The 20,015-nt window shown below is 38.5% G+C and overlaps 1 protein-coding gene across 3 annotated transcripts in view; it reads right to left on the bottom strand.

The window, feature by feature from the left end:
* Window positions 1-17,794, bottom strand: part of Zcchc7 (zinc finger CCHC-type containing 7) — a 181,139-nt gene extending 163,345 nt beyond the window's left edge. Inside the window, exons 1-2 of one of the 3 annotated variants that reach the window (XM_051187704.1) lie at window positions 17,670-17,794; window positions 11,406-12,033 (exon numbers count right to left, since the gene is read on the bottom strand). In XM_051187704.1, the coding sequence (XP_051043661.1) occupies window positions 11,406-12,009 (604 nt within the window). In that variant the 5' untranslated portion in view covers window positions 12,010-12,033; window positions 17,670-17,794. Of the gene's footprint in view, window positions 1-11,405; window positions 12,034-17,309; window positions 17,445-17,665 lie in introns of those variants that run through there. The other 2 variants (XM_051187706.1, XM_051187705.1) reach the window with 2 other exon arrangements.
* Between the last annotated feature and the right edge of the window lie 2,221 nt (window positions 17,795-20,015).

The raw sequence follows: 20,015 nt of genomic DNA, 5'->3' as shown, positions 1-20,015 counted from the left end.
TCAAACTATTAAGAAAGTTGACAACCTATAAAAAGCCAAAATTAAAATTTTTTTAAAAAATATTCTACTTTTAAAAGTTCTGCATAATGGGGCTGAGAGATGGCTCATTGGTTAAGAGAATTGACTACTCTTTCAGAGGACTCAAGTTCGTTTCCCAGCACTCCCATGGTGGCTTATCACCCTTTAACTCCAGTTCCAGGGGATCTAATGCCCTGCTCCAGTCTCTAAATGTACCAGGCACATGCATGGTGCCCAGATATACATGCCAGCAATACACCCATACATTAAAAAAATAATAATAATTAAAATCTTAAAGACCTGTATAAGATCCTCCTTAAATAGCTGGTCATGTTTCTTTAACAACTTATAGCACCTGATACAACTGAATTTATAGTACACCTCCAACTAATCTGTCTTCCAGAAAACTGAATAAAATACCCAAAGAAATGGGAGAAATAGAAACAAGAAACAGGCAGAAACAAAGAAAATCATGACCAAGAAATCTCCCACAGCATTCTGAACATATTCAGAATACAAATACCTGTTCTCATTTCACCTGAGAAGGCTGTATGAAGACATGCTATTAAAATATTCCATCATATCTAGCTACATATAAATACTAATAGCATATATTCATGTTTCTTTCTTGTACTTTACCTACAAAGTAAAAGTTTTTGCTTGCTTTTGTTTTGTTGATTTGTTGTGTTTCTTTTGAGGAAGGGTCTCGCCATGTAGCCATGGCTGGCCTTGAACTTACAGCAATCCTCCTGATGCTGTGAACATACCCAGCTGTGTACTGTTTTATGAGATAAGGTTTCAGTATGTAGCCCAGTCTGGTATTAAACTTGAGATCCTGCCGTGTCCAGGTCCATAGAGATGGCTCCACACCATCCTGACTAAAGGCCACAGAGTTCAAAACTGCCCTTAGTAAGTCATAAGACCTAAAGGTCAAAGGTGTGGCTATACAGTAGGATATTTGATCTTGGCTTTGGGTGTCTTATCTAAATAACAACAGACTTGGTCTGAAATGTGGTTACTCTTGACCCTCAAGGCCAGATAAGGTGTGGTTACAGAATCCTTGGGGAATTGAGGAAGAAAAATCTGTCTGTTCTGTATACATGAAACCATGTTCCTCTTTTTTGGTTAAGGTATTTAAGAGTGGTGAAAAATAAACTCTGCATTCAGTATTGACTGAATTGCCCTCCTGATTTTATTCTATGTCTCTCTTTACCTAGCCTTTCTTTAGTCCATACTCCCCTTCTCAGTTACCAACTGTGGGCTGGTTGGCTGGCTCCAACTGCAACCCTGCAAAGACAGCTTCCCACACTGCCTTAACCTTCATATACTGGTATAGGCATGAGCCCCAACACAGCTATCAAGTTTTTTCACTCTCCCAGCCCTCCCTGTGTGATCATATGCAGGTGCACATGTGTGATATGCAAGTGTTTTGTGTGTACATGCGTGAAGGCCAGAGTTCAGCCTTGGGTGTTGTTCTTCAGGGAACTGTCCTGTTTTTTGTTGGGATCTGATGCTTGTCAATCATGCTGTCTGCCCAGCTGCCTGTCTTCTCCCCAGTGCTGGAATTAGGAGAATACATGCAATCATGCCAGGCTTTTTACTCATGTGCTGGGGAACAAAATTATGTTCTCATGCTTGCACTGCAAGTACTTCACTGACTGAGCTTTTTTGGTTTTTAATTTTTTTTTAGGTTTATATTATGTGTATGAGTATTTTGCCTTCTGTGCACTGTATACATGCCTGGTGCCCACAGAAGTCAGATGAGAGCTTTGAATTCCCTGGAACTTGAACTACAGATGGTTGTAAACCAACATGGAAATTCTGAGAATTGGGCAAGAGCATCAAGTGTTCTAAACCACCAAGCCACCTACCAGCACCTGAAAAGCTTCTTAAATAAAGCTTATTATATTCATCTGTGACAATTATGTGTGATGCTGAAACATCTCTTGTGCTTACAGAAATGTATTTTAATATAACATCAGTGACTTTTCCATATTATCAAGCATATTAAGGGTTCTAAAAAAGCAGGGACTTCATGACAGCTCTTGAATCCCAATACCTTAATAAGCAAGTGGCTTATATTGTGTTTTGTTTTGATTTAAGATTTGACTGTCTAATAAGCCAGTAGATTATAAAATGCCACGAAATCAAATAAAATGCATTTAAAGAAAGTACCATACTAGAGACAACAACAAAAAAACGACTTGGTCTTTTTAAGTTACCACAAGTCACAGTCAACTGTAGACTCTGATATCTAATATTAAGCATCTATAACCATCACTTCATTCAGTAAGCTTTAAACTGACAACTGAAGGATGGTGTTATCAGTCAAGCAAGGCAGTGACCCAGGAAGAAAAACTGTGTATGTAAAGGCCCAAATCAAATCAAATAATTGAAGTGTTTGAAAAACTAAAAAGAGCAGGACCTGAAGGTGGGAGGGGGATGATAGGGAGACAAATAGCAGGGCAGTGAGGCTGGTGGTGGGTATGACCAAGGGACCCTGTACACATGTATGAAATCATCAAGGAATAAATAAAAAGAAGAAAAACTGAAATTTAAATAGGTACCTATTCTACTCACTTCTTTTCAGTTCCATGCTTTGGTTGAGAGCCTAGAAAGTCTTAGGAACTCTGCAAGGGCTCTGCATGAGTTCACCTTGTGAAACCACACCTGTTAGGATAATGCTTGAAGGAAACCTTGGTGGATTCCATGGCAGGCAAGGGAAACCAAGGAGGAGGGACAAACATGCCAGGTAGACAGAGCTTGATGAGAAGTTTTATTAGAGAGGGAATGGGGAGAAGGAAAGGGGAAAGAGGTAAAGACACACAGAGACAGAGGACAGAAGAGAAGAGGGAGACAGGAAAAGTCCTGTCTGCCCGAGGGGAACAGCAGGAAAGAGAGCAGAAAGAGAGCATAAGTGTGCAGGGGTCTTTTTTTAAAAGGGTCCTTTGCACTCGTGCAGACTAGTAGTCATGGAACTCTGGGCTGACCAGGGTACTGCCTGAGTACATCCTGCCAGGTGACAGAGGCAGGTCAGCAAAATACTGCCCTAGGTTTTTCAAAGCCATAAATGTACCTCGGTTTCAAAATCCACAATTTCACATTAACTGAGCCATGACTTCTTATCAACTTCAAATAACTATGAAAAGAAAATACACTAACAGCAGAGGCAGAAATACACTTAAATTAACTTAGGACTTACTTCTGTATCCACTACATGGGCCAAACTGGACATGCTAAGTATTAAAGCAGGCCTTCTAGACCATCACACTCACAAACCAGAAACTAATTTGGCTTCAAACTTCAAAATGCCATATTCTTTATTCTTCAAAGGGTGTTTTCTTTCTAAATCCTGAACCTATTTAATTTTTGTTAAATTTGTGGCCTTCAAAAATTATGAAATGAGGAAGAGGCATTAACAGTAAGAATGGAACTAAAGCTTACTTCTTCAGTTGTAAATGCACTACCACTCACTGTTTAAAATTCACTTTAATAGTGTGACTTTACTATTCACTGACTATTTGAAGTTACTCTTTACCTATATTTAGAAAACACTTCATGTCTAATTATCAGCATGGTGTAGCATAAGAGATACAAAAATAGTTCACAGTCCTATAAATGAGAAACACCTTTTCATGGCAATAGAAATTCAGTTCTAGTATATACTATTAAAAGAAAAAAGGTAGTGTCATAGTGTGTACTGATTATTTAACAAAGGGAAAGAGAAAACACAAAGATATGTGTGTGTGTGTGTGTTGTTTGCTTATTTTTATTTTAACATAAGGACAAAGCATTGTTTGTTTTTTTGTTTTGTTTTGTTTTTTGTTTTTTTCCTTAACCTGTATGCATAAGGACAAGAGCAGGAACAGGGTGGAGACTTAAAACATAGACTTACTTGAATAGGTTCCAAATTTGGAAACTAAAAAATATTTATACAATAAGAAAACATTAAACTTAAAAAAGTTCATCTAAACCAGCACAATCCCTAACTACACACTAAATATTTATCCTTATACCCACAATAAATGCAGTTCTTACCCTTCATCAAGGAAACATCTCTTTGCAACAGAGAGCATTACAGAAAACCACAAGAATGAAAATGCAGAATTGTGGAGCCCAGTCCCAATGGATACATCTGTAATATAATTCCTGTACCCAATGCTTCGAGATCTTTGAAAGGGGAGATGGAAAGATTATAAAAGCCATAGGATTAGGGAATTTACTGTGAGACTGTCTCCTAGGAATGTCAGAAGATACACTCACTCAAGATTGCCTAACCATGAGCTGAACAAGGAAAACAACAGACATACTTAAATGGAGGGGTAGGGTGGGGTGACCATGAGGCCTCAACCTTAATAAAGAACTACAGGCAACTAAGTAATGTAAGAGTAGGATAAGTAGTCTTCCACAGGAAGAACACACCACTTGGTTGTCCAATGATCATTCTGACATTATATGGACATTATATGAACTAAGCAGGCTGTATTCATATATTTAGGGTTACAAACAAACACACACCAGCAATTAAGGAAAAAGAAGGCATGAGTTTGAAAGAGAGCAAGTTGTGGGTAACATGGGAGGGCTTGGAGGGAGGGGGTAGAAATAATGTAATTATATTATAATGTAAAGAAACATATCAAAAACAAAATGAAACAGATGAACAAGTCACAGGAAATAGGAAAGGCAGTAAGATATATTTAACAAAACAAAACACAGATAGGAAATTCTAGAGGGAAAGCCATCCAATTAGTGAAATTACAAAGAATTAAAAGAGAAAGCAAAGAAGATAAAGGGTAACCTATAATATAAATTAAAAGACAATGAAATTGGCAACAAATTGCAACGTGCACATCAGATATGATTAAAATTAACTCTAAGGGGAAAAAAAACAGGAGACAGTCTGAAATTTGACTGAAAATTTGATGATAAATAGTTATTGGTAAGTTGTTTGGGTGTGATAATGATTATATTTTTTAAAAAATAATTTTACCTTTCAGAAAGTTTTACAGAGTGAAACATATATTGTATTATAAATGAAATAACATGTTTATATTCTGCTTCAAAATAATGGAAGAAGCATGGAGTTATAGATAAGAAAATATGAGTTTGAGTGAGTCATTGTTAAAGCTGGTTTACAGGATACTGGAATTTATTACAATATTCTATCCATCATAGAAATCTACAAGGAAGAATTAACCATTATTCCTACAGTTAAATGTCCTTTATCTACCTATCCAAGAAAAATAATTCCTAAAGTACTTAATTGTCTCTATTTTTTAGTTGTCTTATGAAACAATGCTTAACATTCCCTATACCAATGAAAAAATGCTGCTTCTTTTCATACATCCTCTCTCCCAATAGCAGACATGCTTTTCTAACACAGTAGTCTTCCTATGTCCATGATTTGGTCTCCACAGCATGTTATACATGGTCAACTACAATCTAAAAAAAATACTAAATGGAAAATTCCAGAAATAACTATTGCATTAAATTTCAAACTGTATGCCATTCTGAACAGCTTGGCAGCATCTTATACAATCCAGCTCTATTGGATTGTAAGAATCATTCCTTTGTCCAGCTTATCTGTGTTGCATGTTACCTGCCTCCCAGTCACTCGGTAGCCCTCTCAGTTCTCAGACCAGCTATCATGACATCACAAAGCTTGTGTCACACATCCCTAACTTTATTTAACAGTAGCCCAAAAGCTGAAGAATGGTGATGCTGGCAACTGGAACATGTCCAAGAGAAAATTTTATAAAAGCCCTTCCTTTGAACAAAAATGTAGAAGTTCATAACTTAATGAAAAAAATGTATATTGAGATTGCCAAAAATCTACGGCAACTATGAATCCTCTGTGAAATTATATCTAGAGGGAAAATACAAAATATATGCATTTACATAGTCTTCCATACTTATGTACTAGTTTGATGGGAGATGTCATTCTGTATATGTTTCTCATACTGGTTAATAATAAAGCACTGTTGGCCAATAGGAAAGGAAGATAGGAGGGACTAGGAGACAAGGAGGAAATAGGAAGTAGTAAGGAGAGTCAAGATGGAGAGTCTGAAGAAAGCAGTATGCCGCCGGCTCCCCGGTAAGAGAAATACATAGATCAGCAGAAATGGGTTAATAATTAAGACAGAGCTAGCCAATAAAAAACAAGTAACCAGGCCAACAGTATTGTATCGAATACAGAGTCTCTGTGTAGTATTTGGGGCTGGTGGCATGGCGGCGGGACAAGACCAGCGGCGGCAGGCGGAAAAACCATACTCCTTACAGATGGCGCCCAACGTGGCTAATAAATTATGGTATAGATATGGATACTTTGTATTAGAATGGATTTTCATTTATTGATACAATTTAAGGTCAATTTTGTGATGTATATATTTCTCCTTTTGTTTAGGTATTGTGTTTATATAGTTCATTCAGAAACATATTGTATAATGTACTACAGATTATAGATAATTACCTATGATAGTCAAAGCTTAGAGTTAAGTTAGTTAGGTTTTTCAAGATACACAGAGATGTATTTGAGATAGGTAGGCATTCTTCAAACCTTTCAAAGACCTACAGAATATGGCATTTAAAATGGATTAGGGTTTTCGTGACAGTGAGACATAATTGCTCTTGGCAATACCACCTGCAACAGAAAGGAAGATGGACATTGAAGAAACTCGTTATGGAGTTTGCTTTCAATATGGCAAAACTAGCCATGTGGACAAGATACTGCTCTTGTCTGGACTGTTTGACTTTGTGCTATATAAACTGGACATGCAGTACCCATAAAAAAGTGATTGCTGATTCAAGATGGACATTGCTATAGAGTTCCTGCTTCATGGAAGAGTCTGCCAGACAGTCTGCAGGACACAGAGGAAAGTGACTGACAAACTGCCAATACAAGAAGACAGTTTAAAGTTTCCTGCTTTGCTGAAGAGTCTGGCAGACACACTATGGCCTATGGGCTGAAGATAGATTACAGAAGAACGTCAGGTGACTGACAAAGGCAAGATGTCTCTGTCATTTGTAGAGTTTATATATTATCCTTCTGTGGTCTTTGAAGGAGTTAAAGACTGATAGTTATGGTTATAGTTTTCCTTAGTATTAAAGATAAGTTACATAGACTTTAGACACACAAAGATAGGATAGATGATGAAATATTTTCTTCAAATCTTGCTAAATGTTAATGGACTAAATAGTGTTAACTGTGATTCTTATTTGATAATTGTTATGTGATATATTTTGCTATGTTAAGGTTAAAACCCTTGTTTTTATTTAGACAGAAAAGAGGAGATGATGGGAGATGTCATTCTGTATATGTTTCTCATACTGGTTAATAATAAAGCACTGTTGGCCAATAGGAAAGGAAGATAGGAGGGACTAGGAGACAAGGAGGAAATAGGAAGTAGTAAGGAGAGTCAAGATGGAGAGTCTGAAGAAAGCAGTATGCCGCCGGCTCCCCGGTAAGAGAAATACATAGATCAGCAGAAATGGGTTAATAATTAAGACAGAGCTAGCCAATAAAAAACAAGTAACCAGGCCAACAGTATTGTATCGAATACAGAGTCTCTGTGTAGTATTTGGGGCTGGTGGCATGGCGGCGGGACAAGACCAGCGGCGGCAGGCGGAAAAACCATACTCCTTACACTAGTTCAAGTTCACTAATTGTATTTGCTTATAAAACATAAAATTTCAATAACATCTTTTATTAGGATTTTAAGAGACAACTCCAATGGCTGAGACTTCTACAAAAGTACTCAGCTTATTACATTCCTCTCTTAATGGACTCTCTAGATTAAAAATAAGTACATTTCCATGGTTTCATGTCAATCTGTATTTTAATCATTCCTTTTTTCTAAGGGTTCTCAGACTCTACAGTTAGTTCTATTAGTACCACCTTTCCTTTCCATACCCCAACACTTACACAATTTTAATGAATGATGGCTGGTAAGGCAGCTCAGTGAGTAATCACTCTGAAGACTGTTAGATTCCCAGGACTCACAAGGTAGAAGGAGAGAACTAACTCTTCTAAGTTGTCCTCTGGCCTCCCCAAGTATGGCATTGCATTCACATGCCCAAATTTATACACACACATGCATGCATGTGCACACACAAATAAAAAACTAAAAATGTAATTTGTATAAAAATTTACAAATAAATACCCTCCTCTTATACCTTTTTTAAACTACAACCTGTCTTTATCAACTCCCTTGTAGACAACTTCTCTCCAACTAAATTCCCTCATCATCCAAAGGAGAGAGTCAGCTCTGTCCCCACACTATACTCCTACTCCAGTGGTACATCATGTCCATCATTACCATTAAGCTACTTCCTCTTTAGGTCCATATCATTAGCAACTTCTCCTCTTTCTCAGGGCCACCTTTCCCAGTTTCAAGCTCTTTCATAAAGTCAGTGCCTACTTTATGTTTCCACAAATTAACTATACACTGCCATTAGCTTCACCATCTCTGCAGATCCTGAAACCAGCAGAGACCTGTTACAAAATAAAAATGAACTTTCTCTTCAGGATGTTAAGTCTAAAACAACAGTAAGGCACCAAATGGTAATACTCAGCAAGAAATACATATGAATCTGACAACAAGAAGTAGTTAAGGAGCGGATCATTGGGTTTCTGTCACTTTAGACTACCAAATATCACCAACTGGAATCCTTCAAAGTGAGTTCACAAGTTCGTATTTTAATTTTAACTGAAAACTACTTCTAAGCAATCTTTTTAATCTTTCTTTGCTGATGGGTTAGTTTAATGAACTCCAGTCTCTGAGCACCAGACTCCTAGAGAGTTACACAATTAATTACAGCTTGGGTACCAAGTCACACAGTATATAAAGACTATCTCCCATATATGTGTATTAAACATTGTACAGTGTTGTGATTAGTAAAACAGTCTTGTAAGAGAATATTAGGCTTTTTACTAACATACATTTTCTCAATTACCAGATACTAAAAATATAACTATAGTCCTAATGGGATTCATCAACTGCTTTAAAGGAATGGTATCTTCCAAATATCAAGACCTACTACCAGAAAGTATTCCCTACAGCATTTATCGTTTCCACACTGTTTCCATTTTTCTCTTTCCAATTCACTTGTACTTTCCCAAGAAAAATCATACACAAGCTTACACTGTTCCCTCATTCTTCAATCCACCAGAATGTATACCTTTCTTTTTTACCTCTATAAATATTAGAAGATTTTAATAACATATAGCAGACAGTCTCATCTTACAAAACCTCCCTGATCTAGCAAACAGGTTTAGTCTCTAAGTTTCTGCCTAAAAATATTATCATTTCTCCCATATTCAGACAGAACTTCATTTGATTCTGTTGCTTAACTACTATCCTTTTTTCTTAATTATTATTATTCTTGCTGCCGAATTCTGAGGCTTATCAAACTATGTCCACTTGTCTTCTAAGTAAGATCCTATGGGAACAGTCACCCTCACATCTTTTTTTTTTTTTTTTTTTTTTTTTTTTAAAGAGAGGGCCTCATGTATTTGAGGCTGGCTTCAAACTTGCTATATAACTATGGCTGACCTTGAAATCCTGGCCTTCCTGCTTCCACCTCCCAAGTATCAGGACTACAGGTGTTACATTTCCACAACTGGTTTATATGGTATTGGTGATCAAATCCAGGCCTTGACATATGCTAGACTTGAACTCTAACAAATGAACTAGATCTTCAGCCCTTATTTCTTCAACTACACAAGTCAATTTCCCAACAAAAAGTTGAATAGTCAAGAAATATTATAGCCTGGAAGCAATATTGTCTGATTCCTTAAAAAGGAAAAGAAAAAAAAGTTGGCTACTTCTTGGGGATCCAAGCATGATTTATACTGAATACCATCATTTTTTTTTCAGAAAATAGTAGGAAGGCACTAAAGGTCTTAAAATACCAGCCAAGTTCCCTGAGTCATAGGACCTCTCAAGAATACTAACGTGCAGGGCAGATTAAAAGAAGACCATTTGGGAATCAACTGTAAAAGACATCAAAGGGCACAAAGGGAGGGAAACGAAGGGAACTTTTAAGAAGAATACCTACTGATATCAAACAACTACACTGAGGGAACAAAACACCAAAACTTTCGCTTCAAAAATGTGGTGCTTACATTATTTGTAATAACTAGATCTTAGAAACAGCCTAGAAGGCCCTCAACTGAAGTACACAATGGTATATTATGAAGCGGCAATAATGACATCCTAATTCACAGGCAAATGGGCAGAACTAGAAAAATCCATCCTAAGTGAGGTAACCTAAAACCAGAAAGACAAATATAGTATATATTCACTCATAAGTGGATACCAGACATAAAACAAAAGATACCCAGCCTATAATCCATAACCCCAGAGACGCTTGAACCCTCTTCCAGAAACAGATGGAAGCAGATGCAGAAATCCACAACTAACCATTGGGCCAAGCTCCTGGAGTACAATCAAAGTGAGGGAGGAGCAAAACTATGAACAAAGGAGTCAAAACCATGATGGGGAAACCCAAAGAATCAGCTGACCCAAGCTAATGAAAGATCACTGACTCAGGTCTGAAAAATGGGGAACCTGCGTAAGACCAAACTAGATACCCTTAATATAGGTGACAATGGTGTGACTGGGACAATATATGAGGCCACTGGCAATGGATCCAAGATCTAACACTAAAACACAAAAACTGACTTAGTGGAGCCCATTCTATATGGAGAGATACCTTGCTCAGCCTCAACTAGATGATGGGACAGACTTAAACTTCCTAGGGGAGGCCTTAACCTCTCCATAGAGCAGATGAGAGGGGGAGTGAGAGGGGATAAGAAGAGAGAAGGGAGGGGGGACTGGGATTGGAATGTAAAAAAGAAATAAAAATTTAAAAAATTTTAAAATAAGGAATGTGATGCTTGAAATTTGCATTTTCTCCTACAATCTAGTGTCCCACCTCCTGTCTTACTGGATCTGGAGTTTCTGAAATACAAATCCCTGTACTAGGCATTCCAGGAGCTTGCTATCTGGCTAACTCCTGGATAAGCAAACCACTTAAGAGACAGTTCCAACAGAGTTAGCCAAATAAGAGCACAAAGCCAAGTAGATGGAGTGCTCACCTGTGTCAACAGAGAAAAGAATTAAGATTTTGGTCAAAAGTGACTCGGGGTAATCATAGAATGCTATGAATCTGCTTATAGTTGAAGCAGTTTCCTTGATAATCTAATACATCCTTTATCATGTTCAGACAAAGCACCACTAGAATGGCCTCTGGTAGTAGCCTCATGAGAAACAAGACCAAAAAATGAGAAATGAAATGGATCAGATCCTACTGGTCTTTTATCAAGGAAAAGCAGTACTCCTTTAATAAAGATGGTAGTACTTTCCAAAATAGCCAATGATACTTACCTTCAGCATCAGTGTTCTCACATCCCACAAGGTTGAGAAGGATGTCATTGTCTTTATCATCTCCTCCCTCACATCCCAGTAGCATCCAGCTTTCCACGTTTTCATTCTCTGAAATGGTACTTTCTTCCTCCTCATTTGAACTGACCTCTATGATCATGACCTCTCGGATCACGCTTGATCTCTCTTCAGGTTCAGGCTTCTCTTTATCTCTCTTGCGTTTCTTAGCCAATTTATTAGAACGAGGAGAAGCAGGACTTTGGCTCTTTTCTTGTGCTTGGACTTTAATATTTTTTCTTTTACACCTATAAATACTATCTTCATCAGATAATGTGATGACCTCTGATGTATCTGACAGCTGGATGACCTCACTATCTGAAAGAATGATTAAGTTCTTCTGGTTTGGTTCGATGCCTGCTGTTTGAGACTCCTCACAGTTCTTTTCCTCACACCCTTCTTCCTTGTTGTCAGTATGCAGATTCTGAGCATAATGAACTTGGCTGTAGAGCTGAAACTCCACCTCACTATCAACACTCAGTTCACTAGATGAGTCGTCACGGTAAAGATCATCTTCATATGCTTCTACAGTCTCATAGCCACCAAACATTATGGAAAGTCAGTCGCCTTAATGCTGTAAGACAGAAAGTCATACCAGAAGTATTTTAAAAGCTAAGATCTGTTTAGTTGGTGCCTATCACCCCAGAGCTGACTCTGAAGACCACCATCCCCCCCCCAACATATTAAAATGTTTTTTTTTTCCCTTGCTTTTCTACAAATTTATAAACCCTGTTATCATCCTCTAGAGCAGTGGTTCTCAACCTTCCTAACACTGCAACCCTTTAATACAGTTCTTCATGTTGTGGATGACCCCCAAACATTATATCATTACTACTTCATAACAGCAATTTTGCTACTGTTATGAATCATATTATAAATATCTGATATGCAGGATATCTGATATGTGATCCCTGTGAAAAAGTCATTCTAATCCACAGGTTGAGAACCTCTGTACTAAAATGATACTCAGCCCTCTCAAGTAAGATTACCACCAACAAACAGAACTGTATCCATGCAGATATCCTAAAAGTATACTGGAAAAGAAAATAGTTTGAGATCCACTGTTAGACAGTGAACATTTGTTCTCTAAAATGTTAAGACTCCTAAAAGAAACTTTTCATTCTTATTCTTTTCTTTCTTTTCTTTTTTTTAATGGTGTCTTGTTATACAGAAACCAGGCTGACTGTGAACTTAAAGTGACTCACCCATCTGAGTATTGGAATTAAAGTGTGCCAATTGCCTAGCTCTATTAAGTCTGTCTGTCTGTCTGTCTGCCTGCCTCCTTCCTTCCTTCTTTCTTTCTTTCTAGAGACAGGGTTTCTTTGTGTAGCCCTCACTCTGTAGACCAGGATGGTCTTGAACTCTGAGATCTGCCTGTCTCTACTTCCCGAGTGCTGGGATTAAAGTGTGTCACAACTACCTGGCAACTTTCTTTTTTTTTTTAAAGAAAAGCAGAGAAACTTATTTATGCTGCAAAAAGAACAGCAGGCATAGCAGTAACAGAAGACCTGCCTTCACTCCACCCCCCTTTCATTCTGTGTCACTCCTGTTCAGGTATACCTTCTCATACAAGAATATTATAGTATGACTAAACTTCACAACAGGAAACCCTTCACATTTACTGAGTGTGTTTGTTCTCAATTTCAAAACAGATGAGAAAGTAGCTCAGAAGTAAAATAACCCTGGATTTGATCCCCAATACTGAAGTACTATTACTCCTAATAATAACGATAATATCAATCCTGTGGACTTCAGATCTCTGGCCAAAAGAATGCACAAAAGACTTTGATAATGCATTTGTTCCTGTGTTGGTTATAAAATGCACTTGAGCTGGAAGGGGGCAGCAGCAACAGCAGCGGTGGCAGCACACACCTTCAATCCCAGAGCTCAGGAGGCAGAAGCAGAAGCAAGTGGATCTTTGTGAATTTGAGGCCAGTCTGGTCTACAGAGCCAGTTCCAGGACAGGTGCCAAAACTACAGAGAACCCTTGTCTGGAAAAATGAAACAAAACAAAACAAAACAAAAAAAAAAGCATTTAAAACAAAATTTCCTAAGTACCTAAAATTGAGACCCCCCCCAAAAAAGCATAGTTTTGGGAATAAATGTCTAAAAAAATTTTCTGCTGTGCATATATAAAATCCTATGCATCTTTCAACTCAGCATTAACAGTACTTTCCACCAGAAGGAATTAAGTGCCCTATTTCATAGGCTTCCACAGTACTTTATAAGACATTCACATTTTTAATTACATATTCAATGTAAATATCCCAGGAGTACAAATCACAAATCCCAGGAGTATAGGGATCCTGTGCACTTTGTTAAACAATAGATCACAATAGCCAAGCAGGGCAGCTAGTATTTGGAGATATTTATAAATATTTGAAAACATGAATTCTATCATTAAGCCCTTGTCCTTTAGACACACACACACACCAAAAAAAGGGACCTGACATGTGCCAAGAATACAGAAACTGTGACAGGATAATTTCTCAGTTAATCCAAAGATTAACCAACAATCTACACAGTAAATCAGATTGTGGTGGCACAAGCCTTTATTACTAGCACTTGGGAGGCAGAGGCAGGTGGATCTCTGTGAGTTAGAGGCCAGAGACCAGCCTGATCTACAAAGAGATTTCCAAGACAGCCAAGACTGTTACATAGAGAAACCCTATCTCAAAATAAAGAAAAAAACAATCTACACAATAGGTCTCAATTATCTACCAATGGAATGCTGGTCAACATACTAGCTCTGGGGAAAGTAACCAACCTTGTCTAAGAACCCTAAAAGAACATAACAATGCCAACTTATTCTTCCTTCCACCTTTAGCTTCACAGACACAATTAAGAGAAAGTGGTTGTTTTTGTAGGTTTGAATTTCTGCCAGAACATCAAGGTGTTATGTCTACTTTGCTAACAGAACCAGCAGACCCCAAGAATCTAAGAAGCAAAAATGCATTACACTCAAGCAAGTTTGGGTGCTGTTTTCCAGAAACAATGAACTCCATTTTGGTATAATTCCAGCACTTCTCGATGGAAGCAAGAGGGTAAGGAATTCAAGGCCACCCTCAACTACAAAGCAAACTCCAAGATCAGTTTTAGCTATGGGACCCTATTTAGAAAAAAACAAGAAAGAACAAAACAAATCATTATCTATTTTTTCTCTTTTAAAGAATACAGTATACTGTTCCCTCCTTGTAACTAACTATCTTTCAGGTTGCTATGCTGTTATTGTCACACAAGTTGAATGTGGCTGTCTGAATAATAATGCTATGACATTTATCGGTTTATATTGAAATGTTAGCCTCAGAGGAATTCAAATGAAAGATGAGTTCTTTCCTTTTTTATTTAATAGGTAAATTAATTCTAAAAGAAGTCAAAGGAATTATGCTTCCTTCAAAATCCTCAGTGGATCCATCCTGAGGATCCAGTGTGGACTTAAGATAAAACCTAATTCCAGGGCTGCACAGAAAAAAATTAAAGAGCTAAATTACAGAGTTACAAATTTGTACTACTCTTGGAGCCATCCCAAAGGAAAGGGATTAAGAATAGAGCCATAGGCACACCTGTGAATGTATGCCAAAAATAAAACTACAGAGCCATAATAAGAACTGACTTCTTTGGGTCTAAGGATTTATCTCTTCCCATGAAATGTAGAAAAATGAATTTAACAATTTAGCCTGTATGGCTGTTAAGAGGATTTTGTACCTTCTGTACTTGAAAATTGTGTTCTAGCATAACATGCTCTCTTCTATTTATGTAGTATGTATGCCAGAGTTACAGTTTGCCTCAAGCTGTTTTATTACATCTTTAATTATAATCAATTCACTTAGTTTTTTAAAAGTATACTTAGATATGAGTATAATGTATATATGCATATATTTATATACACATCCCTTGATTCAGAAGGTTTTCATAGCTTCTATTCATTTTGACTCCCAGCAGATTTACTAGGTAACATAACATGTTTATTATGACAAACATTTAAATCTAGAAGGTACCTGTTGGAATACTTCACATAGCCCCCTTTATATAAATATGAAGAAACAAATCCTAAGACATGATGAGACCTACCCAAAGCTGGACAGTTAGTTAAGAACACAGCCAGGATCATTCACATGTTCTTGACTCTAATGCAAGTATCACTAAGATTTTAAAACACAAATTTTAAATAAATAAATTCAAATAAATATTCCATTATGTGCACTGGTTCTAACACCATTTATTTCCATTTACTTCCCACAGGAATAACCCTTGAAAGACATTTTAATTAGGAGAAGTAGAAATTAAAACTTATAGGTTTACTATCTCTAAGAACCTCCTCAACTGGCACTCAAAAAACTTTATCAAAGCCCCATGTGGTGGTACACAGGGGCACAAAGTAATCCTGGTATTTGGGAGATGGAGGCAGAAAGATAGAGAGTTCAAGACAAGTCTTGGCTACTTAGTAAAGTCAGTTTGGGCTACAAGACATCCTGTCTCAACCCCTCTGTAACCCATCCCCCAAAAGTAAATAAACAAAATACTTTATCAAAGCACTGTGACTACAGAAGTCTAATCATATTTTAAAATCTGAAATATCAAGTGGGAATGAGGCTTAACTAAAGAAATAACATTAAACCATTCACTGTAATAAAAAGGGGGGGCATATTCAGTCAATGAATTTCTTTAAGCTAGACAAAGGTTACATTTTCAGAATTTACTAAAATGGTAATGGGAATATGTCTCCCTAGAAGTTTATCTACTGGTCATTCTGGACAGTTTGCTCTTAATTTCCTTCCAAAGTATTTCTAGTTTAGATCTTCTTTCTGGATGCCATAGGCATAGATTTAAATCCAGGATTTGGCTTTAATCATTTTGTGGTACTGGTGATTGTATCCAGGGTTATGAGTATGCTGGGCCAGTGCTCTACCTGAAGCTGGGCACCTGCTCCACAGTTGGATTTTTAAATCCAGAGTTATCAATGAATAATCTGATTAATACATAGTTTATTCTCAATTTAGGTTCATGAATACAAGAATCTTAGTATGCTACTGAAAATGACAATAGAAACAAAATCACAAGAGTTAAAATTTCTGCCCATTTTTCAAATGTTAGACTATCACTTCCCAATTAAACAAGGTTAAGAATCCAAATATGTCACATCAAAGAACAACCACGTCTCCGTAGAAGAAAAGTATGCTAAATTTACTTAGGTTAACTTCCGAGTACTCCTGGAACCCTATCTGGAAACAATATCTTTCCCTATTAGCTGCTGTCCTTTTCCCATGCAGTTAACCTTGTAGCTATCATACAATTGTCATTTCTAATTCTTTCTCAGTTCAATACCCATCCTCTGATTGCCTTGAATGACAATACTAAACTGACCCCAAAACATAACATTGTCTTAAATATACACGTTTCAGTTTAAGGTTCAAATGTTCAAAACGAAGGCAAGAGCTTTTTAAAAGAGCCTAGTCATTAAATTAAGGATGGTTTTATACTTGGGGAATACAGGCTCAAAGAAAATGGGCTAAAAGGCTCTGAAATTTTCCTTCATTCAACCCTGAAGTCACGGCAGGCAAACTCTGGCCTAAAGGTATTTTGAGCGTCAGCAGCTTATCAGTGATGGCTGGAACTCAGGCCTGACAACTCCCCACCATGGTTTTCCCACTGTAAAGGCAGCTCTTGCCTAAAGTTGACTACAACTGCCTGTTGTTGGGGTGTGAGAGTAAAGGGTTATCTTGTGAAAGATTCTCTGCTGTTACTGGTTTTATAGAGGAATGGGGCACAGTTCCCAGATTCTTTGTGGTCCACTCCTGCAGCGACTACCTGACAACACAAGCTTAGAGGGAGACCCCGGACTGGGCGCACCCTTGAGCGCCAGGCTCCGGGCGGCGAAAAGAGGCCTCCACGTTTACGGACAGAGGAATCACGGGAAGCGGCGGGGTAAAGCAGACAGAAAAGAAGTGCCCGTGAAGGCCATCGTCGCCCAGCCTTTCCCAAGCCCGGGACTCAGGCCAGGGGAGCGGCGAAAGCCAAGCTCCACCGCTGAGCCGCGTGGGGCAGCGCGTAGCTGAGAGGCCATTAGCTGCGCAGCGCTGCGCCACGCAGGACGGGGAGGCGAAGGCCAGGGAGGGGCACACATTAGTTCCACAGGCCCGCGGGCGAGGCGGAGGGGGGGCAGGGGTCCCCGATCGAGGACCGCTCGGGGTCCGTCACACACATACTCACTCCCGCGGCTGCGACCAGGAAGCACCAACCAGGAACCGAAACACGTAGAGGAACGGGGAGGGGCGAAGACAAATGAGGTAAGGAAGCCGCGTCCGCGCGGACTTCAGAGGTGAGGAGGCACTTCCGGGGAAAACACAGCTGTGAGGAGCTGTCCTTCCGCCCAACCCGCGAGTCCTCCGAGCGCATGCGTAGCAACTATTAACCCTTTGTCTCCTCTGCCTGTAAACTTTAAGTTTGGCTCTGTTCCTTTTTCTTTATGTTTTATTTCGAAAAATATCTTGGATGAAAGAAATTATGTTTCTTATTTTAACTTATTGAGTTAAACAGAAGAGATGACCCTTGCAGGGCAAAAGTGTGAACTCACTTTCGAAGGGCATGAAAAAACTACAATTCCCACGATACCTTGGGCGGATCAATAGGGGCCGCCTCTTTTCTAGCGCTGGGTGACGCCCTGGTAGTAGCACGTGGCGCAGAGCAGATCTGGAACCTTTTTGGGTTGAGGTTTGGGTCAGTAGAAGATTCAGGCTTGGTAGGTGGCTTCGGAGAGGGATCCTGGGAACTCCAGCATGGAAGAAGGCTTTTTAAAAAATGTCTGGCTTTTGTTTTTGTCGTACGCTACCCCCCCATGTGACAGGTGACCTCAGGGTTTTAACACACCAAGTGCACCCTGTGGTGCTCCCGCCTTTTTAACCCTTGTGAACCTTGAAGAGCCGCACTTCTTCAAAGTGGAGTCAGTGGTTTTCTTTCTGGATACTACTTGACAGTGTTCGCCTCTTCCAGCACTGATTCCCTTGGCCACACATTTAAAACACGTTTATTTATGGGACTGGAGATGTAGTTCTTCTGGTAGAGTGCTCGCTTACCGTGTTGGAGGCTCTGCATTCATTCCTCAACGCCACTTAGATCTGTGTAGTGATAAGCTTGTAACCCTAGCACTCAGGAGGCAGCAAAATATAAAAGAGTTCAAGTTCATCCTTGACTACAGAAAGCATTCAAAGACAGCCTGAGCTGTCTCAAAATAAAACAAAACCTGACAACAACAAAAACCAGCCAAGTCCATCTATGCAACTTTACAGATAACCAATTGATTAGGTACTGACAATATCTGGTAAATGAGTGTGACTTTAAGTCTTTTTGCTAACTTTCATTGAATATATTAAGAACCAAACTGTCAGCCGTCTACATTATTAGAAAAGTAAGCCTACATTTACTTAAGCTTGAAAAAAAGTTGGGTGGGGGGTACAGGAAAAAGTCAGGCTATGCTTGAAAGTTCAGGAAAAAGTGGAAACATTTAAAGGTCTTGTTATAGTATTAGGAATTTGACAGGGAAAATAATTAGAAAAACTGATTAATGTTATGGTTAAGTGCCAGGAAGGAAAAGCACAAGACAGTATGATAAGGCAAATTGGAAAACCTATTTGGGAGATAAGCAAAGTGGCATAGAAGTGGGTCACAGATGTCTGAACTGTTCAGGGAATGTGTAAAGGAAGACCGTGTGTATTGTTGTTAAATACTGAATTTTTATCAAGTGACATATTGTTTGTCATCTCTTTCATAGTTGAGAACTTTTGAGGTTGTGTTATTTATTTGCATGTTAGTTTTTGAGACGAGGTCCCACTGCAAAGCTCAGTCTACCCTTGAACTCATGTACTGGGATTACAAACCTGTGCCAAATAACATAGCTCTGACTTTTATTGTTATTTGTGTTCGATGGTTTTTTGAGAAAAAGTCTATTATGTAGTCATGGCTGTTCTAGAACTCTCTATGTAGACCAGGCAAGCCTTGAACTTAGAGATCTGCTTCTGAGTGCCAAGATTAAAGGCTTGTGCCACCATGCTCGGTAATTATTTTTATTATTAGTGTTACTATTCTCAATTTACAAAAAAATAAAATAAGAAGTTTACAGCTTGAAGGAATCTCCCTCAAACTCAAAAGCTAAGATGATAGGGACAACTATACAACAAAATCAATGGCTCTCGATACTCTGGCAGCAGCCTACACCATTATTGAAGTAGAGACAAAACAGAGATAACTCAGGTAACCCATTCTAAATTCTCTAAGATTTACATACCAAATTTGATCTCTGTCTGATTCTGCAGGAGATGTAGTAGCATCTCCTCTTCCAGATGCCCATGTCACAATTTTATCTCCAAGATCAGACCCTCTCATTACATTGATCTCTGGATAGACAGGGTCTATGTCCCCATTCAAAGTAGTAGCAACAACAACAACAAATGGCTCTACAGCCATCATCAGCAGTTCTATCTCTGAGGCAAGGCAGAAAGACAGAAAAGGAAGAGTACACAGGAAGGGAAAGGAGTATCTTATTCCAGAATCTGGTTGATG

Source organism: Phodopus roborovskii, unplaced genomic scaffold, assembly GCF_943737965.1.
Source record: "Phodopus roborovskii unplaced genomic scaffold, PHOROB, whole genome shotgun sequence".
NCBI lineage: Eukaryota > Metazoa > Chordata > Mammalia > Rodentia > Cricetidae > Phodopus > Phodopus roborovskii.
The sequence above is the reverse complement of the archived record's forward strand: the minus strand, read 5'-3'. Positions and strand labels throughout refer to the sequence as shown.